The sequence below is a fragment of the Phalacrocorax aristotelis genome, chromosome 1 (genome assembly GCF_949628215.1).
Source record: "Phalacrocorax aristotelis chromosome 1, bGulAri2.1, whole genome shotgun sequence".
Taxonomy (NCBI): Eukaryota; Metazoa; Chordata; class Aves; order Suliformes; family Phalacrocoracidae; genus Phalacrocorax; species Phalacrocorax aristotelis.
Window position 1 is genome coordinate 159,276,514 of NC_134276.1, and position 25,056 is coordinate 159,301,569.

At 43.5% G+C, this 25,056-nt stretch overlaps 2 protein-coding genes across 3 annotated transcripts in view; one reads left to right on the plus strand and one right to left on the minus strand.

Moving 5' to 3' along the window:
• The window catches only part of TIMP3 (TIMP metallopeptidase inhibitor 3), a 40,038-nt gene extending 33,133 nt beyond the window's left edge, over positions 1–6,905 (plus strand). The window contains exons 3-5 of the mRNA XM_075075830.1: positions 730–841; positions 1,535–1,656; positions 2,295–6,905. Coding sequence (XP_074931931.1) covers positions 730–841; positions 1,535–1,656; positions 2,295–2,492 — 432 coding nt within the window. The 3' untranslated portion in view covers positions 2,493–6,905. The remainder of the gene's footprint in view (positions 1–729; positions 842–1,534; positions 1,657–2,294) is intronic.
• Positions 1–25,056, minus strand: part of SYN3 (synapsin III) — a 196,889-nt gene that overhangs the window by 121,513 nt on the left and 50,320 nt on the right. For both annotated transcript variants that reach the window (XM_075075809.1, XM_075075817.1), the window contains exons 5-6: positions 16,371–16,527; positions 9,874–9,963 (exon numbers count right to left, since the gene is read on the minus strand). In XM_075075809.1, coding sequence (XP_074931910.1) covers positions 9,874–9,963; positions 16,371–16,527 — 247 coding nt within the window. The remainder of the gene's footprint in view (positions 1–9,873; positions 9,964–16,370; positions 16,528–25,056) is intronic.

A 25,056-nucleotide genomic window follows, 5' to 3' on the forward strand; every position in this document is an offset into this window, starting at 1 on the left:
ATTTCAATTAAACTGAACTGTATGTTGGCTTCCACTTAAGAAAGACTATGAAAAACGAGAAGGAGCATAGAGGAATTATGCATACATGATATTTTCTTTATGGTGCCCATCTCTACCAGGCTAAGTTTAGAAGATGGGGTAGAATTCTGTTTCTGCATTCATTTAGTTAGAGAAACATTAAATCCTTGCTGAGGTCAGCAGGATTGTGTATGCTAGGCATTTGAGAAGGAAGTGTCTGGCTTGATGACTTAGATCAAGCGCCAAAGGTTTGAAACTTACAGCAGCAACACTGGAAAACAGGGTTATTGTTTAAAAGAAAAATCCCTTAGTTTGGAAGAAATTGTTTAAATCACATGTAGGAGAAAGATTCTAAACTTGAAGTAATTTAATTTCTCCCCAGTGATGAGCTATATAAAGAAAAAAATATTCTTCAGCGTGTTGGCAGACCTTCTAATGTTGGCGCTTTGCTCAGTCAGTGCCACTGGAACTAATGTGAGTGGGGAAAAGTGGTCCCTGTGCTGAATTGCAATGGCTTGTTAACAGGTGGGTATTCTCTACCAGCAGATCTGGTGGGGAGACTTGCATCAGAGTCCAGCTAGTGCCATTAGTCCTTCATCCTTGTAAAGACTAAAAGCTTGCCACCACAGTCTAGGAACATAGATTGTAAAGAATCTAAGTGAAAAGTTGGCATCTTAAGATGATTTAAAGCATTTTCATTTGTTTCCCTAGATGTACAGGGGCTTCCAGATAATGCCACATGTTCAGTACATCTACACAGAAGCCTCTGAGAGTCTTTGTGGAGTCAAGCTGGAGGTCAACAAGTATCAATATCTGATTACAGGTAAAGGACAGCGTACTTCTTTGTAATCAAAACCTCTTCTATTCTGTACATACGCTTGCTAAGGATGTGGCAGCTATGTAGTCAGCTCTATACACAGCATTCCAAGTGTTAAGATGCCCAACAGTATTTTGGTGTTCAATATTCCTTAACGCTGACAGTCATTTCACTCTCTAGATTACCTTCTTTCCTAAAGTATCTTATACCCAGCCATGTTGTGACAAATATGCTGTATGACAGTCCACAGCTGTCAGTTCATACCTGAGCTGGCATGTCTGTCACAGGGAACTGGTTGCTACTCAACTGCACCAGAAATGGAAGATCCGTTTTGGAATGAGCTGGAGAGATGCAGGCTGCTGAGATGGGGGGATGCAGGGAGAGAGAGGTGTGGCAGTTGCCAAGTCTTGTTGCTAGTAAAGGTGTCCGTTCACTTAGTTTTGCTCTGTTGTTGAGAGGTGCTTGACAGCATTACTCACGTGCATGTTGTTGCTGGTGCTTACAGCTGGCACAACACTTGTAGCTTACAGAAGTGCTGTAATCTTGCTGGCCAAAGATTCCTGAACCAGTTAATAAAAAGAAAGCAGTTTCTGAGCAGCGACTGAAGCCAAACATATTGAGAGCATTAGCAATCTCAGGAAATGGGAAAAGTGCTTGAGCCGAGAAGTGCTAACTTGTGACCGTGTCTCTGTTTTCAAGGCCGCGTGTATGAAGGGAAGGTTTACACTGGCCTTTGCAATTGGTATGAGAAATGGGACCGGCTGACTCTGTCCCAGCGTAAAGGACTGAATCATCGTTATCATCTGGGCTGTGGATGCAAGGTATGTGCGTCTCTAATTAGGTGGCGTTGAGACATACAAAACCTAGAATTCTGTTTCCCTTGGCTGGTAATACCAATGATGCTGGTGAACAGCCAGGAAGAGAAATGGAGAACAACAGTTTTTACAGGGAAAAAGTACAGCTCAGCTTTAATGTTGAGACCAGAGAAAAGACAATCAAATAAAAATGCAGAGTGCATGCCTTTTTAATGCCCTGTTGGAGTTAACTGAGGTTGGCAAAGGCTTTCAGAATCCACATAGAATCATTTGCAGGTGAATGGAATCAGGTACCAGAGGCTTGGCAAGATACGTCCAGCGTTTTTTCCTGTTTAAACATTTTGAGTGCTTAAAACCTCACAGCCTGGCAGCGGCACTAAGATTTTTGCTCATGGCCCCAGGCCTGCAAAAACATAGACACAAGCTCAACTTTTCTGCACCTGAAAAGCCCTTTTGACTCTGGAGTTACCTGTGTATGTGAAGCTAAGCACATGCTTACGTGCTTACTGAACTGAGGCTGAATTTTGCGTTAGTAAGTGAGGTTTGAGGGAGTGGAGTTTTGAATTCCTTGTCTCTGGTAAAAAGATTTTTATGTAATGGTGTTTTTCCATGTAGCCTTACCTGGTTGTTCTTTACAATTGCAGATTAGGCCCTGCTACTATCTGCCCTGCTTTGCCACCTCCAAGAATGAGTGTATTTGGACAGACATGCTCTCCAACTTCGGCCACTCAGGATACCAAGCAAAGCACTACGCCTGCATCCAGAGGGTGGAAGGTTACTGCAGCTGGTATAGAGGATGGGCGCCTCCAGATAAAACGATAATCAATGCCACAGATCCCTGAGCACGCTCTCCCTTCCTTATCTCCCCTCTCCCTTACTTGTGGCTGATCTTCCTTTGGACACTAACTCTTACCAGATCATGATGATGACAATGAAATTAGTGCCTGTTTTCATGCAAATTTTAGCACTTCGAACACTTAAAAAAAGAAAAGGAAAAAAAAAAGGAAACAAAAGAAAAAAAAAAGTCTGTGCTACCTTACTGAATTTGTAATCACCTTTTCCATTTTTGATACCACTCATTTTGATCAGATGACATTTGGGAGCTTACTTTTGCACACCAGAGGGAAAAATGGGAGGGAAAAAAAAAAAAGAAAAAAAAAAGAAAAAAGATGGAGCTCTTGCTCTCTTACATGTATCATTAGCTGTAGCGATACAATCTCTATTTTTTTAGGAAAACAAAAACCTAAAAACTATGCCAGTTAGGCACTGTATTCTTCTATGCGCTGGCTTCCTGTCACCCCTCCTCATGCACTAAGTGCTGAAAATATGTAGGGATATCTGTTTGAAGGAAAACAGGTTTCATTAATCAGATTGGCAACTGAAACAAACTGAAAAGAAACCCAATCTAAACTCTGGAAAAAATGACGTCCAAAAGAAATCCTCCTCTATGGGAGAGATTGTGATTGTGATTCACTCCAGCGGTGGGAGAATTCACCTGGTGTGTCTGACCACATCATCTGGTAAAAGCATTGTTGACTGATTGTCCTAGCTAATTTAGTCACAGGCGAGCGCAACAGCACATTTGAAGTTCTGGCCTTCCCCAGAACAAAAGAGAGAGGATTTTGTATTTTTGTTGTTGTTTAAGAAACAAGCGCCCCATCCCCTATGTTCAGGGAAGTAAATCCACCTACAGCAGAGCAGATGAAGTGCTGTGCCATCCTGTTGTGAGCAGCACTGGCCCCTGAAATTTTTGCAGTTTAGCTTCACCAGCAAAACCAGCTTGTGAACACCTTAAACCAAACAGATGCAAAAATACCAACTGTAAATCAATCACATGGAAGAGGGAAAGGGGAAACTTGCTAGAGCTCTTACTATAAAAAAAAAAATCTATTGCCAAAATAGTGTTTTGCTAAACTAAGATGTATATACACATAATGACATAAGCTATTTTTGACAGGATGTGGGGGGTTTTTTTGGTGTTTGTAAACAAAAGAATGATTTGATTGTGTTTTAAAGACAGAAATATTGACATTCCGAGTCAGTGAGTTGTTTTTAAGATATTGAAGCTCCAACGTATCTGCAGTAGTGGCTACAGTCATTGTTTCCTCTGTACTTCCTTGCACCATGGTTCCTCCCCTGCAGCTACGCTAGCTGTGTTTGTTTATAACAGTGGAAGGAAGTGTGTGTGGGGGCTAGGCACAGAAAAGTGGTCTCCTAGTAAGTGCTGGCTGGGATCATAAAATTTCAGCTGCCCAGAGGATTGTTTCTGTGTCAAGTGCTGTGTTTCCCTCTAGGCACTGTTAAGCATAGCTCTGTGCATGTGCTCGTACCATATCCTGCAGTGATGTGGGAGGAGGAGCCTTACTGTCTTGTGCTTTGCTGTTGACTGGAGAAGTATTTTCGTTCTATTTTGTTTTTTATTAAGAAAACTATAATATAATTTTTTCTTATCAAATAAAAGTATTTTAAGTTTTAATGATGGTGAAGAAGGGGTGCTGACAAAATGGGTGACTGAGTTTTGGATGGGGAGGGCTTGGGCAGGGAGAAGATTATGCTTAACTTCATTTTTGTATTATTATGACTATTTATCTTAAGTTTCCATATATCTTCAGTTCATTCCACTTAGAAAGCAGAGCTGCCACCAGCAGGAAGAAGTGTTGCAGTGATTCCAGCCCGGGGCAATACAGTGCTTAACAGTCTGTGACCTCAATTACTGGAGAGTTGCCTGGGCCTCTTTGCCAAAGGGAAAGGAAAGGGTGTCTGAGATGGGCCCTGATGCGTTTTTACGTTCCTTGCGTGCTGCCGGAGCTCTGCCAGACGTACATCCCCTGAAACACCCCATTTACTAGATGAATTGTTGCAGCAAGAAGCACGTAGCTTCGTTTTTAACATGGGCTTTAAAGGGCATTTTGAAAGAATTGTTGTAAGAGGTGCCTAGGTCTGGTGTGCGTTTCTTTTTTCGGCTGCTCTCCGAGTGGCAACGCAGCACAAAACACACTGAAAGTGTGTTGGATTTTCCTGTGATTCAGGCTTGGAACGCTTTTCAGAAGTCCTCTTCCCTGTGACTACTCCTCCTAAATTATGGGTTGGAGACGAGAGGGAGAGTAGGGTGCTCCACAGCACCCGTCATAGGATCAAGTGGTGGGTCAGAACGTTGCCCCGTTTGGCAGCGTTACAGGGTTGGGGTTTGGGCACAGTGGAGCAACCTCTGTTCGAGCTGTGCATGGCTGACAAAAATCTCTGAAGGTCACTGAGGGCAGAGTGGAGCCGGCCTCGCCACCCTCACTGTTTGCGTCGTGTGGAGTCGGCATCGCTGGAGACGGCCCTCTTCATGCTCGAGGCGACTTCGTCAAAGCTGACGTCTCTTTGAGCTGCAGCCACTTTTCACGGCTTTGGAAGGCTAAATGAAAATGCCCCTCGACTCAGTGAAGTGTTGATTTGAATTTTCATTAAACTGCAGCTCCGCATATTTTACCTGTCACTGATTCATTTAGCTAGCTGAGATATCACAGTATTGCACTCAAATTGTTGTGAAAATATTTGCATTCTAATGCTATGAGGACTTATGTCCCTAAGTAGGATATAATGTAGCTATGTGCTTTGTAAACAACAGATGCATTACCAGAAAATGAAGCATATTCCCATTTTATATGGCAGACTGTAAAATATTTCCAAGATGCAGACAGCTAGACCGGTAAGGGTGGGGGTTTGGTAGCAAATCTTTCCCCTTGCTGTGTAAAGAAACAGTTGTTAAGGCTTTTAAAAATGTGGAGCCAGAAGGAGGGGGAAGAATCCAGTAAAAATGCATTTCTTTTGGGAGGCCTCTTAATTTTGTTTCTATGCATGCTATCAGGGACATGTATTTCTTGGGCTAAGCTTTAGCTTGTGCTTGCATTAAGAACCTGACTGACAGCTCCGTTGAAGCGGGAGGGAGCTGTTAAATAGATTGAACAGGCTCTAAATCAGACTCAAAGACTTCATCCTTTCTATCTGCTCTCCTTTCTTCTGTCCTGCTAAGTCACTTCTGCCTGCCAATGGACAAAACTCTCCGTCATTACAGCAGGCCACGCAGTATGTGGGAGCACCAGGCATGGAGATGTGAGGAGGCAGGTGTGAAGTTCTCCCCAAAACGTTAGGCTATGGAGCATACAATGGCTTGCAGCAGCACAAATACCTTCCTGTCACCTCTGACGTGCTTCTCGCTTCACCCCATAACCTAAGGTCAAAGGAACTGTCAATGGCACAGCTCATGTGATCATGACCTCTGGACGTGTACAGGATGAGGGCTTCCCCCCACGCTTTAGATATACCAATGTTATTAAATGTACTTTTGGACACGCGTAGCTCATTTCTAGACTGTTGCTGTTTGCTTTCAGATATTTTTCCTTATTTGCTTGAGAGTGTTTTCCCCTTTAGAATTAAAAAACCCCATGAAAAATATATTTAAGGTTTGGGAAAGATTGGATTCAATTTTCTTTTTTCCAAAATGGAGGGGGTAGAGAGCAGAATGAGATCTGTGCATGGAGTACCTTGAGTAAAGTCCTCTTGTGGGGGGCTTCCCCCTTCCCTATATGGGATAAACCCACCATTTTAGGTCTAAATTTCCCGTTTTGAAAAGTTACGTGGCCCTTTAGGTAGGACTAGTCTAAACCTAAATATATCACCGTATCCCATTCGTACTTGACCAGAACGAAATGCTGCCTCAGGGTGATGGGAAACATGCTGTTGTGTTTTTTACACTACAGACTGTTTGCAGTAAAGGCCTCCATGGGAACAAGTTTCCATTCTTTCAGATGTCTCTGAAAGTATATCTCACTTACAATGTATTTTATACCTTAGAAGGGCAGAACAAAATTTAGGGAACTGCAAAAATTTTTTGTCTTTTAGAATAAGTGTCTTTTGGGGCGACCAGCCTTGAGACAAATCTTAAAAATCCACTAAACGTTTGCTGCTGCTTTGCCTGTACTGGCTTCTCATTCTCTCTGACGCTGTCCTTCCTTCATAGAGCCACTCTGCTGTTCCTGATAGTCATGGAAGCGTGGGGAGGGAACCAAACCCGTGTGAAAAATCTTGTCCAGAAGGAATGTATTTGTTGCTAAATTTTCTAGCACTGTTTACAGTTTTCCTCCATGTTATTTATAAATTTTATATTCAGTGAATGTATATTGTCTTTTAAGGTAATGTTGCATAATGTTCACTTTTTATAGTGTCCTTTTATTCTAAACAGTAAAGTGGTTTTATTTCTATCACAGACATTCTGTCTCTGCTTCACTTATATTAGTTTCTGTCCACTTCAAACCTATACAATGGATTTGCAAGTGGATTTATTCATTTCCTTCCCTTTCTTGATACTGTTTTATTGGGCCCAAAGCAGATATTCCACCTCTGGCAATTCTTGCTCTTTGGCAAAGATCCTTCCCGCAGTCCCTCCCTCTTTTTAAGAGGTTGATCTCTCTAAGAATTGTTATTGGGGTCGTAAGCCCAGGAGAGGCAAAAAATCGCGTTTGAAGTTAATGTATCCTACTTGTTAACTGGCCATAGGGGGTCACTACAGAGCAAGGCAGCCATTATGGCTGTCGTGGAGCACCAGTAGGGCCTTAGAAGAGCGGTTGCCGGGTTGCTCCTATTTCCAGTAAACTGATCGTGAGGGGGAGGGTAGAAAGGTACGTGCCCGTGGCAAAGGGAAGAGAGATTCATCCTTCGCATCTTTTCTGCTGTGAAATGTCCGAGCCTTGTGTCCTCTCGTTATGTTTACTGTTTAAGGCTGGTTAAAAATGCCCTGTTGTCATGAGAAGAAAGCTTAGGAGAATGCATTCTCGACTAAATTAAAATGCTCTCAAAAATGGGCCTACTGTTAGAAATTTCCTTTACTCACTTTTACTTTAGGAAAATCTCTATTCTCTACATCGATGAAAGAATGAAACAGATCTTTAAATCTGTTCTATGTTTAATCCGAAGGTTTAGAAAGTAAGCTTTGGAAAGTTTGGGACATAGAAGGACGAGAATCTTTTATGTGAGAACTTCATTGCTTAAAGTATATCACATTGCAAAGAGGTAAAACCATAACACTAGTTATAAACACTTCCAGGGGGTCAGCCATCAAAGGACCACAGTGTATTTTACAAGTGCTAACCAGTACAGCTTGAAAATGCCTCCAGGAAAGGGAAGAAAAGAGTGGGAAAGGGGGATCGTTATATTCCGATCTGACACATGGAGAAGCCGATGCACAGTGGGCAAGCAACTTTTACAGGTATTTGGTGGAGTGATGAATGCAACAGAACTTGCTTGGCTAAGCACTTGCCCTCTCAGCCTCTCACAGCCCAGGATATTGTGAAGATGCATCTAGAAAGGATCTTGAGAAGTTAGATTCATTCCATGAGGCAGACCCCCCCCCACCCCAGCCTGGAAAGGGCTGGCCTGAATTTGCCCAAGTAGATTGTCACTGTAAATGTTTGGAAAGTGACCTATTTAAACCAGATTACTCAAGCTTGCACATCAACAGTAGTGTTTGTGTTCACATGAGATTATGTACAGTTTAAAAAGGTTCCTGTATTCTTTTGGAAGTAAGCAATAGCATCTGCAAGCAGGTGATCAGTTATAAAGATGACAAATACATGAAATGAAGATCAGTGCTCTGCTAAACCAAATTACTGTGCCGGTAACAAATACATTTACATGCTGAGGAATCAAGAAGCTGATTTCCAGGCAAGAACATTATGCTGAAAGTGCTAGCTAACATATTTGCAATTAAAACCCTAACTGAGTCTTCCAAAAATACCATTCCTGAAGTAATGGTCACACAAAGTCATGATACCCTGAAGCATACATATGCCACAAAGCCCTCTTTATAAATCAGCGGGAATATAAACGCACCAGGATCTACCAACGGATTTGTCATAAAAGTCTACAACAAATTGTCACGTAGTGTTTAAGGACCATAAATTTCTTTATGTCTTAAATGATAATATAACTCTTACCACTGCATTACTCGAGTGCTTCACAGCACTGTACTTACCTCCATGATGTGCTTGTGAAGTACAGAAGTGCTGTTGTCTGCACAGCACAAGTAGAGAACAGGGTATCGGAACAGAGAGATGAAGGACTGGCATTTCAAGGTATCCAGGTACCTGGCGAGCACTGGTGGGGTTTTTCATAAGAATCTAAATGAGGCTTCCTTTTGAATTTTGAAGCTCACAGTAGGTGCCTATATCCACCATCAGGTACCTACATCCTATTATGCATTGTGGTTCTCCCATGCTTGCTGCAACAAGTGTGTGAAAGAAGAGGGGTTTGAGTGTTTTTGAGCCCTAGTTTGACCTCTCAGCAGTTCTAATCTTCAGGCTGCCAATGCTGCTTGAGTTCACAATGAAGTGTGGGGCATAAGTTCAGACAGCCAGTGGGTCACATGGGGGGTTGTGGTTCACACGGGGTCTCAGCAAAGCCTCAGCCAGGTAAGAAAAGTCACTAATTAACGGATGTAAGTTGGAAGCAAAAATTCATGAAGGCCCTTTTTAACCCAGGGAAAACAGGAGACAAACAGTTTTAAACAGAGCCACTCACTTTGCCATGATCTCCGGGACTAAAGGCACCTACACAGGTCTCTTTGGAAGGTGCCCGGAGAGTCTGGTGCAGTGCCCAGTAGCCACACAGGGCACTGAGTGTTTAGGTGTTGACAGGAAGACTAGACCCCAGCGCCACTGTGTGAAGGAAACATTACAAACTGAAACAACCTCTTTTTCAAGAACTCCAATTTGCTCTGAGTACCTAGTCAGGCTGATAAATGTTTCATGGATGGTGACCTCGTGACAGACCAAGGAACCCAACGCTGTGAAACAAACATCTTTTATGGCCTGTGTCCCAAATCATCAATGTATTTTCAACAATTTCACGAGGGAAAAAAAATCGGCATCATATGAATAAAGTGATTCCTTACTCAAGGGATGAGCTTTTGTTGATTAGCTTTTACAGCAGATTTTCATTTGGTGTTGAACCTGTTCTAATTTTTCACTTTTTCAGGGTGCATACATGGCCTGGAGGAGAGCTGGGCAAGAAGGGAAAGAGGTTTCCGAGCACTGCTTTTTGCATATTGCTTTTAGCTAGTAATTCTCTGGAAGTAAATCCGAGACTTTTCCCAGCATTCCCACCACCAACTCTTATGCCCTGCTGACATTCGTTGCTTCTCCCCTACCCACCCTGTAGTCAGAAGAATGCAAAGGTACTCACCATCTGCTTATGGCTTGGGAAGAACGTTTGCTCCACGAGGGGGAACTTCGCAGGACCCAATGAGTTGAAGATTTTAATGAGCTGAGAGAACTGGGGGTGGGGGGGGTGGAACAGAAAAACAGACACAGTGAATATCAGTGGCTTACTCTGTAGCAGGTAAGTGCTTGCAAAATGTTCTGATACTGGTGAAGGAGGTGAGTCATGTTGTTATGTCTTTCCCACCTTGCTTTCCTGGCCTGAGAGAAGCAAGATGACATGAAGTTACTGCATTTACCCAGGGCCAAGCCAGTGTGCATACACTAACCTTGGACTAAGAGAGCACAGAAGGGTTTCAAGAGCCAGAAGGGAATCAATTTGGGTTTAGTTTTATATCTGCTACGAACAACCTCTGTTTTCCAAATGTGGCTGCAGAGAGGGTGGGGGGCTCTTCCTGGTAGAGGAGAAAGGGCTCAGAGGAGTGACCAGGCAGGAAATCAGTGCCACCACTCTTGAGCAGAGACAAAATTAATCAAAGATCTCCCTTGGATCTCTGCCCCACAGCCAAATCAAAGCAAGGCACATTTACCTCTTGTACTGAAGGGAAGGAAAATTGCTAAGGGAGTGATGACTAGAGGGAATTGCCCATGCTACCTGGTTTGAGTGTTAGACCAAGGAAGCATGAGCCCACCAGCGATCATAAGTGACATCTATTATGAATGAAGAGTCTCCCAACAGCTCCCTGTGCATGGCTAGAGAAAGGGGAGATAATCTGCTACCTCTGTCCCATCTACCCGTGAGTCCCGAGGGAAGCACCAGTCTATGAGGGTGGTATCTAGTGAAAGCAGTATGTAACATCAATGGGGAAAGCGATAGTGCTGGTAGTTGACATACAAGGGTGAACATCTATCATGACTGTTACAAAGTGTTTGTCATTCTGGTTTGTGCACAGCCAGACACAAAGATTCCCATGGTAGGACTGAGTTTTGATTTCTGTTCAGATTCCTGCTCTGCTTTGGCCATCTGTGAAGTGAGCAGACTATTCTGTACATTGTCTGCAGCCTCCCTGTTCAATCAGTTATTGATCAGCTGGGAAAAAAACCCCAAACCTGTGAGAGAGAAACTTAATAACCATGACAGAAAATGTTGGCAAAGCAGGGTGGGTATACCAAAGAGACTAAGAGGTGATACATGTATATATATCAGAAACCTGGATCTCAGGAGCAACTTAGATTCTTTACAACCACACCTCTAGCCGTTCTTTCTCTGTGAAGAGGTACAGCCCTGTTACCATGGGCAATACTGAAATGGCAGTGCTGTTGGTGAAGTGGTTAGACTGGCAGCATTGCAGAAGGGGAATAAAGCTGAATAAGGTAGCTTGATCATTTTCATGGACATGGAGAGAATAAAATGATTGGGGATTTCGCCACAGAAAAGAATCCTGTTTCCTGCTGAGCTGGTAGATGGGACTGAATTCCCCATTGATGTCCTATTTGCAAAGTAATTTAGAAACTGAACATGCCCCCTGGAGTTTGGTAAAATCAAGTTAAATTAATAAAGGCCTCCGGTCTGGGCCAAGTCTCACTTTAAGTCCTTTTCAAAAGTTCCTTCAAGTTCCCCATCAAAGCTAGGGATGCATTCATCTTGAAGGATATCTTTGTGTAACCTGTGTGACAGGTGGTAACACACAGGTGAAGGGAAGGGGACAGACATCTAAGGAATGAGGGAAGGGAAAGAAAGCCCTCTTTCTTCCCAGTAGCTTCAGCTGCCTAATCTTACATGTTCTGAGCACTTCGGAGCAACGGCTGAAGCCAGTAAATGTACCAAATTGCAACCCCAAGGTTACATTGCAGATAACAAGAGCTACTGAGAATGCTTTCTGCTGAGTTGCTACGTTTGGGCTCCTGTCCGGGGTACTGGGCTACTGTAAACAAAAGCATTTCTGTATAAGAAGTTGAAACTTCACTTGGTGGTGAAATAATACCCCTTTGGGAGTTAAAGGGTGGTATGGGTGTAAAAAAAATGCAGCCAGTGTGTGAAAAAATTAGGCTGCAAGGTGTGTGCCAGTCTTATAGGCCACATGCTGAAGGGGCAGCTGCCAGCAGATTTGCAGACAAATGCAAAAAACCCTTTTAGTTAATCTTATAGGTCAAAATGTGGCATTTAAGCAAATCCAGAAAATGTCAAGAGGCAGCATATCCCATCACTAACACCACCACCCCCTCACATGCATCAGCAGATAAGAGAAAAACTCCCCATGTAGGATCATTATCATTGGCAAGGAGAGTATTGATGTTGGGGAAGGACAGCTTGCTTCTCTTAACTACTTGCCCTAGCCCTGCACATCCTAGAGAAGAAAAATAAAGCCCTGTTTTGACTAGCAAAGTGAGCAAACAGGCTTAAAAATTAAACAGAATGAGACAGGGGCAGGGAGAGGAGTTAAAACACCCTGGCTGAGAGCAGCACATGCCCCTCGCCGTGCGTGCATGCAGCCCTGGTGAAACATGGATGTTGTGATGTTGAGGCTACATATGTTTATCCTAGGAAAAGCGGTCATACTAAACAACTGGAACAACAGTGCAGCTGACAGACAGCATCCTGACTTGTTCCTTGGGCTTCCTTTTGAAGCATGCAGCTCCTGGCTGCTGCTGAAATAACAAGTGTTTCAGATGGGCAGAAAGGAGGCAGCCACCTGGGAGCCACCTCAATGGGCCAAGCCTGCAAAAAGGTCTGACTTTGGTATTGACCCTCATGGGACAATTACCTCCTTTTCTTCCTTTTTTTTTGGCAATTGCTAGGGACAGGATATTGGCAAAGAGACAGCCATGTTAAATGGTGCAGCAGCCTCTCAGATACCTGATAGTAGAGCTCAAGTAGTACCTCCCAGTGCATTTTAGATGGGTAGGAATGTTACTATCAACAGCTCAGCTAGATATAACTGCCCCTTCCACATTTTGGTATCAGTTTTTACTTTCTGTGGTTCCACTGTTTTTAGTGAGATTGCATCCAGACCACAAAGCAATACACAGGGCAAGGCAATGTGGCAGTCTGAGTTTTAAGTGAGATGCCTTGCCTGCTGGTTGGACACCAGAGTTACTTGCAGGGAGTCTTTACAGAGAAATAAAAAGATCCATTCAAAGGATCCCAAGGCCTTTTGTATATTTTTAGTGTCCAGGTGATCTGGGAGACTATATCCCTTGACAGTCAATAACGGTTTGGCTGGGAGTCTCTTGGACTCTGTAGATGATTGTCTTCAAGACTTCATATTTCCTGCAGTCTTAAGAGTGCAAAAGTCGCCTTACAATTACAGCCATTACAGCATGTAATATGACTGCTATTCTGAGCATTGCTCCCACTGTGTTTTGTATTGTAACTTTTATAACACAAAAATTATCAGTGGTTGAAACATTGTGTTTAGGGTGCTTGTAGCATTATATCTCAATAATTCTAGGATCATTGTAAGACTGAGGTTTCTTAGATGTTTCTCTGTGTGTGAGATCCCCCTGGATATCTCTGTTTCTGATTCAGAAATGCCTATTTCAACTGTGTATATGTTTAATGCAAATTTTAACCTTTGAAGAAATTTGTGTATTGCAGTATTGGAAACCTGGCAAATGTCATCAAAAAATGGGGCTGCACGTTTGAGTAAACTCAAGCCCAAACTCAGCTGATTGTAATTAGAGTTGCTGAGAAAAAACATTGTTGCAAATTGCCAAGGAAAAACAGTCTCACTTCCATCCCCCTCCAGAAAATCATAAACATTTCTATGAAATGGATCCATTTTTGGAAAAAAATTAAAAGGGAGAGTGAAAAGCACATTTCCCAGGAGTATTTAATTTCATTTCTTGGTGTATCTCAACTGTTTCTAGCTCCAAAAGTTTCCAGTAATCTCTGTTAAGCAGATCTCTTTTTTCAAGAAGCCTGTTTTGCAATCAGAGTGGGACATGCACTGAAGTGGTCTGTTCCTATCTCTCATTTCCCAACTATCACAAAATTAAAATTTTCTGATTCTGCTCCCAGTGAAGCTTTCTGCCCTCAAATGCCCCCATGCAATCTCTACCTGAGTTTCAACCTGATAAAATTTCAGTGGTGCCAAGTACCAGCTCAGATCCCATCTGAGCTCTTGGATTACTTAATGCATTACAAGCATTGGTTTGGGGGGTGGTGGCTGTGCAGGGGCAGTAGGGAAAGGAGGCATTCTGCAAACCTGGTTTAAGTGTTTACAAGTGGTTTCCTTGACTCCTCTGGGAAGGTTGTCCGAGCCAGCTGTATTCCCCATGAGGAAAGTATGGCACAACTGGACCTGGAATAGCTAGAGCTGAGTTACTGGCAGAGCCAATTTCTCCCACACTGCCTTGCCAGCCCTGCTTTTTCTTTCTTTTTTTTTTTATTTTCCCCCCAGTGTGACGAGTTAGTTTGTTTTCTTTTATTTTAGATTCCTAAAAATAGGCCTGTTACATCTTGAGGCCCCTGCACACCATCAGAAAGGTAATTACAAGGCATGAGTTGAAAAATGTGAACTAAACCTCGACTGACTCAACCCCAAAATCAGATGGAATAGACCACATGACTGTCTTCCTCAGCAAAAGCCAGTGTAAATGAGGAGGCTTTTTGGCTGGTCACCGGGGTCAACATGCTCGTGTGTGTAGGGCCAACTTTAGGAAACAATGCAAAGGTGTTGTACTGAGCCTGGTACTTGATCCCTCTCTTCCTCCTCTTTCCAATCCCAGCAACCCTCATCATTCAAATGGGGACTGAGGCCAAATGTGCATCATCCACCTATACAGTGGTGGAAAAAGTGAGATTTTTCTCGCTACTCCCATTACTGCACTGCAACATTTTTTGAAAAGACAGGACTTTTGGTCTCAAAAAAAAACCCCTCCAAATGCCATAAAAGAGGTATAAACTGAGAAGACTGTGTCTATTACTCTGGTACCTTTTTGGTAAGAAATGAGTTAAATCCAACACTGCATAGTCATGGAAGTAAAAGTCTGAGTCGTTACTGACCTCAGCAGGATTTGAATTACCAGTCAACACACTGAAGACTAACAGGATATTTACTCCAAGGAAAAAACAACAACAAAAAAGACTTAATTAGGTAATGGGGCAGAGAGTTACCACTTGTATAAACATTCTGTTTTACCCCAAGCTAGATTTGTGCAATGAGTAAGGGGAATTCCTAAAAACGTATCTAGAAGTTTTCCATGGGGGGCATATTGGAAAATCCCATTTCCTTGTCACACCCATATAGCTTGTAGCTCCCTGCTTCGGACCTAAAACAAGGGAGGGAATTTCCATTCTGGGACCATCAGTGATCAGAGAGGACACTTTGGGCTGAAACTGCTTGGAAGACCCAGATGTGGACTCCAAAATGGTATCAGCATCTGACTTCTTCCTGCAGGTGCTATCATGGCCAGCCTTGCTCCTGTGGCTCATGATAGCCATGAGCAGACCAAAGCAAACCAAAGGCAGCCTTACTCCTCTGGCTCTCCTGCTCCTCCAGTTGCTGCTGACTTAGAGCTGGTCATAAAATGGGTCTGGGGAATTATTGTAAACTTTGATTTGGGGTTGAGACAAGCCAATAATAATATTTTTTTAAGGTTTTCTGAGATTTTTAGGTGAACTCAACAAAATTTAAAGAACAGGTGAAGGGGGCTCCCAGTGTGAAATATCAAAACACTCTCTGGTTCTCCCAGAAGCTGACTCAGGCCAGGGTGTTTCCAAGGTGCAGTCTTTCAGGCTCAATGAACCAGCGCTTTATGATATTCTTGTATTTCCTTGTGGAACTGCTGAAAAACTCTGCACGCATTCACCTTGCCTTCTGCCTCTTTTCCAGGTATTTGTCATTCTACATTCCCTTTTTTCCTAGACCTAGCTGTTGAAGAAGTCATCTCCCTACCTTTCTTGCCTTTTTTTTCAGCTAATTTCCTCACAACAAAGCACCACTCAGAAAAAGTAGGAAGAGAAGACAGGAGAAAACAAATACAGGCTCCATTTCTGCAAAGAATGGATAATCTTAGTCTTAGGCTGGGGCACCTGGATACCACAAGTGTGCATCTAATAAAAGATGCTAGAAATAGCATAGTTCAAATACCTTCTAACACAGCAAATGTTAATGTTTCTCTTAAGGAAGTTTTGTTGTGTTTTGGTCAGGACATAGATGTGCTACTATTGATCTGAAATTATTAATCTATTACTATTCATCTACTTTGCCTTATGAGAAATCTAGGTGTTACTCTACTGTTAGCTGTTTGTGACACACTAGAGTCTGGGACAGGTGAAACATCCTACTCAGGGTGAAGAAATAATACCTTGGTATTACTAGAGGCCGATAAAGGAGCAGTGCTGGTAGTTTTTTTCCCCCAAGAATTTCCAGCTGGATCCCTAAGGTTTTTAGTTGTGGATTTAACCTAAGGAGATTAATTCCTATGAAACAGACTGGAAGCTAAATCTGGTGTTTTATCGGTACCAGATATCTACTTTGCAGTGTTGGCATGCAGCAGAGCTGGATCATGACTTACCACCCAGGGCTTGCTGCAGAAGTTGTAGATGGAGTAGAGGGAGTTGACTGTGTGGATGCCACCGTACTGGAGGCCGATGATGAGGCTGCGGAAGTCCTCTCCCAGTGCCATGCTGTAGGCGTGCTGCCGGATCAGGACGAAGTCCGGTTTGAAGGACCTGGAAGAGATGAGGGGAGTGAAATTTTACTTTCAAATGCTCAGCAACACTTCTAGCCTCTCCTTGTTTCTTTTCCATCCTTCTGCTTTCTTTTCATTAACACATGTTGCTCTTCTTTGGGCTTTCGTCATGGGTTGCTTGCATTAGAAGGTAACAAACAAAACAAAAAACCCTAGTCATTAAAAAAAGGAAAAATCCAACATAGCTGCAAGTGTGAGAGCATAGAAACAGGCCAAACAGATTTGCTGCAGTTTCCACGTCACTCAGGCATGCACAGCAACAAGCCCCAGGCGGAGCCAAGGGTCATAAATTCACTGGTGGGGGGATTCTTTTTTCTTTCTAAAAGCTTGGTTGTATTTGGCAAACTTGTTGCAATGTGCGAGGCAGATGAGGGAGCAAGTTTGTTTCCTGACAATTGAACTCAATATTGAAGCAATGCCCAGTGGGTGGGAGTATCATAAGGGATTTCAAAAAGCTATCGTACACATCCATACATTGACATACATGCCCCCTTTAATCAGTTTACTATGTACGCAATACATCCCAGGGTCTTACGGCTATGAGTCAATGAGTAAAGGGCAGGCATAGTAATGTAATTAATTAAATGAGCAGAGCCCCCTCATCCAGTGCTGTGACTCATGGTGTGGACTTTCAGAATATTATTTAGCAAGACTGGAGCTGGGACTCCAACGGTTCAACGGCAGCAGCTCCCAGCAAACATAGAGAAAAGTGAGGCCCTTTCTAGGTAAGCCAACAGGCGATGGATTATCTTTCAAACAGCCAGATTTCTTTCCTTGCTGACACTGTGTCTTTGGAGCCATTGAGGAATCTCTGGAAACAACAGCTGGAAATAAACTGTTCCCAAAATGAAGCTCAGCAGTTCATTCTAGAAGGCATGGAAGGGGCTTTTCCACTGAAACAGGGGATTATTTTATACTTTAACAGAGGTTGTATCAAGGACATTGAAAAATTTTCCATGCTGTATTAAAGTTTTTCAAAGAAATGAGCTCTGTAACCAGGTCCCATTACCTCACTACCCTTGAACATTTTCCTTGCTAAGAGACTATAATTTCTATCCTTTGGATGTATGAGCTGGAAATACTTTGGGTTTATAGCCCCTATTTATATTTCCATCATTCTGGCAGGGAAATCTGAGATGGTGACTCTGGGCCAGATTGTGGCAACAAACACAGTATACAAAACCCAGTATAGCTTTGTTGTTTTAAAGCTGTTTGCTGGCCTTGGGCTTTTGTTATTGCCTGAGACATGGTGAGGACCATGCTCTGCTTTTGTGATGCAAGAGGCTAAGCTTTGGAAATGTTGTGATTCCCTCCCATGGAGTATTTTTAAACCCAGGCATGTTCCCTAATGTACTTGGCACCAAAGGTGGTGCTTTCCTCCAGCAGCGAGATGCATAATGAGCATTGGGAGGGCTGAGCTATCACTGTGCAGCTGATTTACGGACCTTCCTGGTGTCAATAGGGGTGAGGCAAGCAGTGACCCCTGCTGAGAAGCAGCAACTGAATACAAATCTTGGAAAGCTTGAGCTGCTCCATTCTGCTGGACTTGTCATGTAGAAAGTACCCCAGAGGCAGGCACAGGTCTTCAGGAAGGATTAATTAGCTTCCTAGGACCAGGACTTGACATCTGCACTGAGCTACTAAACAGATGTGGTGCCTCGAGGGGCCAGAGCTTCAGGCATGTCCCTCCTTCATTCAACTTTCTGAGCGTATGAAGGAAATGGTCCCTGTGACGGCTCAAGTCTTTCCCCAGACTTCACTTAGGGACCAGCACTTACTGGGCCTGCACCGTAATGGTTCAGACCATTGATCTGGTCTTCCTAGAAGAAGTGGCAGTATTTGCCATTGAATCTCTCCCCTGAACACCCCGGATTGGGGATGTGGTGCTGTGGTGGGGAGGAAGCATGCAAATGAGCATGATCAGCTTTGGGGGGAAGGACACACGGCGGCTGGGAAAATGCCTTCAGTGGCTTTACTTCTGCCAGCCAAAAGTTTAGAAAAAAAGCTCTTGTCTTTTCAGATCCTGGCAAAGGAAGACTTTCTCAACTTAGGAGATGGACACAAGAATACAGAATTAATGTAGAAAAGCCTATACTCAAACTCTGAATTGTGTAGGAAGGCAGGGCACTCTCTCATGCAGCAGATGAGGAGTGAATCTCTAAAGTGAAGGTGGACACTGAATCCCTGTTTTGAGCTGCGGGACAATGAAGATGTTCCCATGGATACTGAGAATAAGGCAGAGGAGTGCAAGGCCTGGGACTAGCTGCGAATAAACATCAGCTGGAGAGCCCCAGAGTCTGTGAGATGTCTGTTAACAGAGAAACAGAGACCAGCGGCAAAATATGAGGCGAGGGGCTAGGAAGGACAGCAGGCAGTAATGAAGGGAAATGAATAGTCATGGTTGGAGTGGTGGCATGAAAACTGAATAACTGGAGGTACTGGTGATCCGGGGAGAAAAGAACTTAATTTCTTCACACGAGGATTCTTGCTTTTTAGGTAGAAGATTACTTTTGCACGCTACTGCTCATTCTCAGAATGTAAAGCTTAAGCTAACATAGTGAGCCTTAGATTTGGAATCGCTAGTAGCACAACTGTTTTCTTTGCTAGTTCAACCCAACCCAATAACTTCTCCCATGACAGAAAGCTGAAATCCTTGGCAGACAGACAGGTTAGGCAGGAGTCCCAAGTTTGTAACACTGTTGCCAAAACCTTTGGGCAAGCCAAACTCAGTAGCACCTACTGTGCTGAGGTCTTAAGCACCAGAGTCCAGCAGGACTAGGAGAGCTATAGCAGGAGAACATACCTTTCCTCTCCATTAGATCTGTCCAGCCAGCATTTAGATGACTATGAGCAGTCTTGAATAAAACTGTACCTAGACCCCTGCTAAAGACAGGTCATGGGAATGGATTTGGTCACAGAAAGAATACAGGAAAGCCCATTCAAACTTCTAATGGACAGGGATATGGGATAGGTAAATGGAACTAAAAGTAAAACACAGATTTAAAACACGTTGCTAATTAGCTGTGCTCTGCATGTTGGCGCAGTGCCCTTGCTGGGCTCCATGGCAGACACCTATGTGAAGCTGTGAATCTTCCTTAGCATGACAGCCAGATGGATGAAGCTTGCAGAAGAAAGCTGGAGCCCATCCTTGGCCACAACCCTTTACAGAAGCCCATTCTCAGACCCCAAGAGCTCATTTCTCATTTAAAGTTTGGCCCCTAGTGCTGCCTGGCGAAAGAAAGGCTACTAAAATGCCTGTAACACATTCCCAGAGTGGCGCAGAGATACAAGAATCCTTTGTTTTAAAAAAAATCCAGGAGAATGGAAAAATTTCATTTTCAGATTGAAATAGCTGGTGAGATTTAATTTTCCTCTGGAATGGAAAGATCCTTTCCTTGTCACAGGCAACAGCCTCTGCCACACAGGGCATGAGCCTTTCAGTGCTCCAAGTGATGCATGACTGAACGGGCCAGCCCCAGAGTGAAGCAGCCCCCCCACAGGTCCCTGTGGCTTTTCTCCCTTTGCCTCCTTGCCCCAGGTGCTAGCCAAGGCACATGGCAGCTGCTCAGCCTACCTCTCCTCCTGGCAATCAAGACTGGCCAGTGTTTACCAGAGTTAATCACCCCCGGGTGATGACAAGTGTCTGGCTAGGAAGATGCTAGTACTTACAGTCCTGAGTCTGGATTCTGATACTGTGGTGCAGGATGCTTATTTGCACTTAACTAATTCTTTTCCAACTTGTTCTAATGCATTTTAGCAGTCTCTTTCTTTCTTAGTGGTAAAACTATACTTTAGAGACAAACCTAAGTACAAAGCCTGGATCCAAAATACCTAATAGGAACAGATCTGACTGCAGAACATAATTTCTGTGGTTGGACCCATCTATCCTTAAATCTGTGACAGCATTAGCTGTCTTGGAATAGTTTTGTCAGAAATGAGGGAATATAAAAAAGTTTAAGAGGTTCCTGATGTTAAATATGGAAGTTAAATATCTCAGGAGCAGCTGTAGCTATTCTGGTAACCGTGTGTCTAATGTCTCTAATTATGAGAAGAGGATCAACTCTTAAAAGACCATCAATAACATTTCCCTGCAGAAAGCAGGTCCCCAGCATGCTTTGGGCTAGAGAAGATGATGACAGCAAATCCTTCTGGGACTTCTCGTGCCTTAAAGAGATTTCCTATTTCTTATTTCTGCATATAGTCATCACTCTGGCTTGCTTCCCGGTCCTTCAGCTTTTCTCACTGAAGCACAGAGTTTCATGGGCATGGAGAAAGAACACATGAACACACAAGAAGAGATTATATTGTCAAAATACCGTTTAATGATCCCTTCCACTGTGAAAAATCACCTGCAGCCAAAGGGTAGTCCTGCTTTATACTTTAGCACCATGATGGGTTTAGAGAGCTTTCTGCCCATGCTGTGGGAGAAAGATGGGCTCTCCTGCTCTCTTTTTAAAAGAGTGGCAGTCTTGCAAGACACTTCGCCTTTCATGTCAATAGAAAAAGGTCTTCTCTGGACACTGAAGAGGCACATTCTCACTTCAGGTTCTGCCTACCCTCCGTTATTCAGGAAGCTTTATTCAGTTTTCTGACACTTCCCAGTGATCAACGCATTTTGACTAAGTTCTGTTCCAAAGCCTCTCCTATCTGCTTGGCATGACATGGAGAGGAAGAAAAGTGCATAATTAAGCAATATGATACAACAAGCTTTGCATTACTGGCAGTTAATGGAGCCTTCAGGCAAGCTTCTGAGGCACAAGTCCAAACCATAAGTGTCTGCAACTGCCTGAGAAGTGCAATAATCCCTCCAACTATGCAGTGCCTCAGGTGTCTGAAAGCTAGTAGAAAATGGCATTTACAAATAGGAACAAGTTATTTTTGTGCTCTACTTGGGTGTTAATAGTATTGTTACTACATTACTGAAAAGTAATATGAACTCTATGACATATTCACCTATCACAACGTTAGAGTTTTGGATGTCATAGTAAAATGGGAAATTTGCTAAGAAAAAAACCTCATTTCAGCCAAAACCTCATGTCATATTTTCCACAGAAAGAAGTAAATCCTGCTGAAGTTATTCAAAGAAAGAATGAATGTGTTTACTTATACGAATAAGATAATGCAGAGCCGGTTTCAGAGAAACAAGAAAGCAACATAGTATAAGGAATGACCTCTCTTTACCAGGCTGGAGGAGAGGAACAGGGGGTCTTTTGGGACAATGTAATAGGGAATGGCTGGGAAAAACCCATGGGGTGTGGGTGAGATCACTGTAGCAAAGCAGCAGGAACCTGGAATCATGGTTGCAGTGGGACCAGTACCACTATATGCAGATGAGGACATCCTGGAATATGCTCGGATTTACTTCTCAGCCACAGACCAACGGTCAATGACCCATAAAATTGCATGTCACACACTTACTGAACTGTACTGTGGCAGTCTCCTAAGCCTGCCGTGTATTTTACTTGTAAACTGATCAGTCTTGACAAGGAAAATTATGTGGACCCAGATGACACCCCAAAGTAGTAACAACCACACCTGCCCACAGCAGCTTGCCTTCAAAATGCTTGTCACCCAAAGCTTTTACAGCAGGTGATCCAAATACTTTCCAACATCACAGAATAAAGTCATAGAGTAATTTAGGTCAGAGCAGATCTTTGGAAATCATCTGGACCAACACCCTGCTCATTGCAGGGCTAACTTTAAAGTGACGTTAGGTTGATCAGGGTCTTGTTCAGCTGAAGTTCAAATATTCCCAGGGAAGAAGAGCCCCTAGCCTCTCTGGACACTTGTTTCAATATTTGACTGCCCTCACAGTGGAAATTTTAAAAATATTTTTATCTAATTAGAATTTCACCTGCTGCAACTTATGTGTGGTTTTTTCTTCCCCTTTCACTGCACACCTTCAACAAGAATCTGACTTCATTTTTCTCTACACCCTCCTCTTAGCTGCCTGATGGCTGTCAGTGGATCATCCTCAGCTTCCTCTTACAGACTGAATAAAGCCATCTCTCAGTGTCTCCTTGGATTAGTCCAGTTCAAAGCGCTTGGTGGCCTTTCACCCAACTCATTCCAGTTTGTCAGTGCCTTTTTTGTACTGGGGAGCTCACAGGTGGACACAGATATTCCAGATGTGAATAGTCTCTCATTAGCTACATGCTTGCTAATACTGCCCAGTGAGCCATAGGCCTTCTTCCCTGCAAAGGCACACAGGACCTGCAGGTCCCTTTGGGCAGAGCTGTTTTCTCTCCAGCTGCCCTCCAGCAGTACTGGGCTTATTCCTCCCTCACTGCAAGGCTTTGTGATTGTCCTTATTGAACTCAATGAGGTTCCAGTTGGCACATTTCCCCAGCTGTTGAGGTCCCTCTGAGTGGCAGCTCTGCCCTCTGGAAAATCTATTGCTCCCCACCCTCCAACACGTTGCCACCCACAAGCTTGTTGAGGCTGCACTCTCTCCCAATATCAGATTGTTAATGAAGATCCACCTTGACAAATATAGCGCAGGTGCAGCAGGACTTGGCCCTTCACTTCTCTTTTTGCCATTCCCTGAAAGAAGCCTTATTAAAAACACCTGTAGAAAGGAGACAAATTAAGGCAGGATTGGAAAAAAAGAAAAAGCCGATCAAGACTGAAACAATCTACAACAGTCTTTAATCATTCTTGCATTCAGTCCAGGATTAACTAATTAATGAGTGCTCTAGGCCCTGGCAGAACATTTCTTATTGGAAAGATTTACTGTAAATGTGAAAAAGGCCAGGGAGTAGTTTAGTCTCTGAGATGCTCCCCACCCTGGTCTGCTCAGAGTGACTTTTGCTTTCTGGCAGCTGCCTGCATGCCAAATGTTTTCCCAATAACTGTCAGTATCCTGCCTGCATGTCGGCTGGGCGCCAGCTGCTGGGGAGGTGAAGGGGGACATTATTCATCTGGGAGATCAGTAAACCCCAAAGGGAGAAAAAGGCCTCCAAGCAGCTGTTTAGCAGCAGGAGCTGAGGTGGACGCAGCTGAGAATAAATGCATAAATAAACACATCCCAATTTCTCTTATTTAGCTCCTGCTCAAAAAAAAGAGGATGGGGACAGGCAGGTGAAGATAGGGGAAGATATTAGTGAAAGATGATGGTAAACCATCCCCCACATGGGAATAATTTCTTGGTTTATAAATGTTTACTGGAGGTGTTAAATCGCTTCATGTGTAACTGCAGCTTGCCACGGTCTGCCCTGTTTGACACTTTGTCCCAGCCCATTGTCTCTCCAGGGTATTTTGGAAAGGGCAGTGGGCATTTGGCATATTGGTGTTTTGCCTAAAGTGCACTTTCAAAAGTTTACATGCTGTTACACAGAGTTCTCCATTACATTTACAGATTGCCATGCCCTCAATACAAAAATATTGCCCAAATGTTGCTTAGTGTTAAATATATAGCACATATTGTACTATAACATGTGGCACATTCTGAGAGTCTTGGGAGAACCATGCGCTCAACATATTTTTCCTTCTGGCTTCTAGAAACCTGAACTCTCCCAATCAGTTTCTCCAATTTTTCTCCCATCTGCACTGTCACAGAAATTTTTAGAATTTTGGTTTGGAAGCAACAGAAAAATAGAAAAAGGCAGTCTAAAACCGATGCCAATTAGATCAAGAGTTAAATTAAAAAAGACAGGGACTAGAGAGAGCCTAGGGTTCCTCTTTGACACAAGCGTCCTGGAAGACGAGAAGCTGGAAAGTGGCCTACTGCCTACCAATGCGTCCTACACCAGTGTCCAGGGACAGTAGCTACTCCCATGACCTCCCTGGATATTATACCCATGGAAGAACTGCAAGAAACCATCTACTTCTGTGAATGAATAGTCCTCAAGAGACAAGAAGATATCCACCTCCTAGTGAAGTGCAGCTACTATGTGGTGAGAAATCTCTAGGTTAGAAAACCCACATGCCTGTTTCAGGGAGCAGCTTGTCAGTGGCCCTATGGGGTGGGTGAACCTACTGGGACGGGAAAAGGTACAGTGGGCAGAGGACAGTGTCCTCACTGGACTTTAAAGTGTCCTGCATCCTGGAGCAGGCAGGTCTTTTAAGCCAGAGTACATGTCTCCTGGAGTCTGGAAGCTCTAAATAGCAGAAAAACACCTGCTGCTGGGCTGGCCAGTTTCTTCTCTGCTCCTCCCATGTGAAAGGATTTGCTTCCTCATGCTGTGATTATACTGCAGCTTGCAGTGCAAAAATATGCTTTGGGAAAAAAACACTTTCAGGTCCTGGTCCATTTGGGATGGTGATTCAACAGGCTGCTATCCTGTTATGAGAGTGCAGAGCATAGTAGAAGCATTGAATGAGCTGGAACCAATGAGAAAGTCAGTGTTAACTAGTGGAATGAATGGGCTTGTATGGAGGAATTGGAGCATTCACTGACCCACCACAGCTGCAAGGGGCAAGGGCATATTATCCAGGGTGAGCAGGGTGAGACACGCACCTTCTCAGACAGACCGGCCAAATTCAGGCAAGGCTTGTAGGACTAAACACC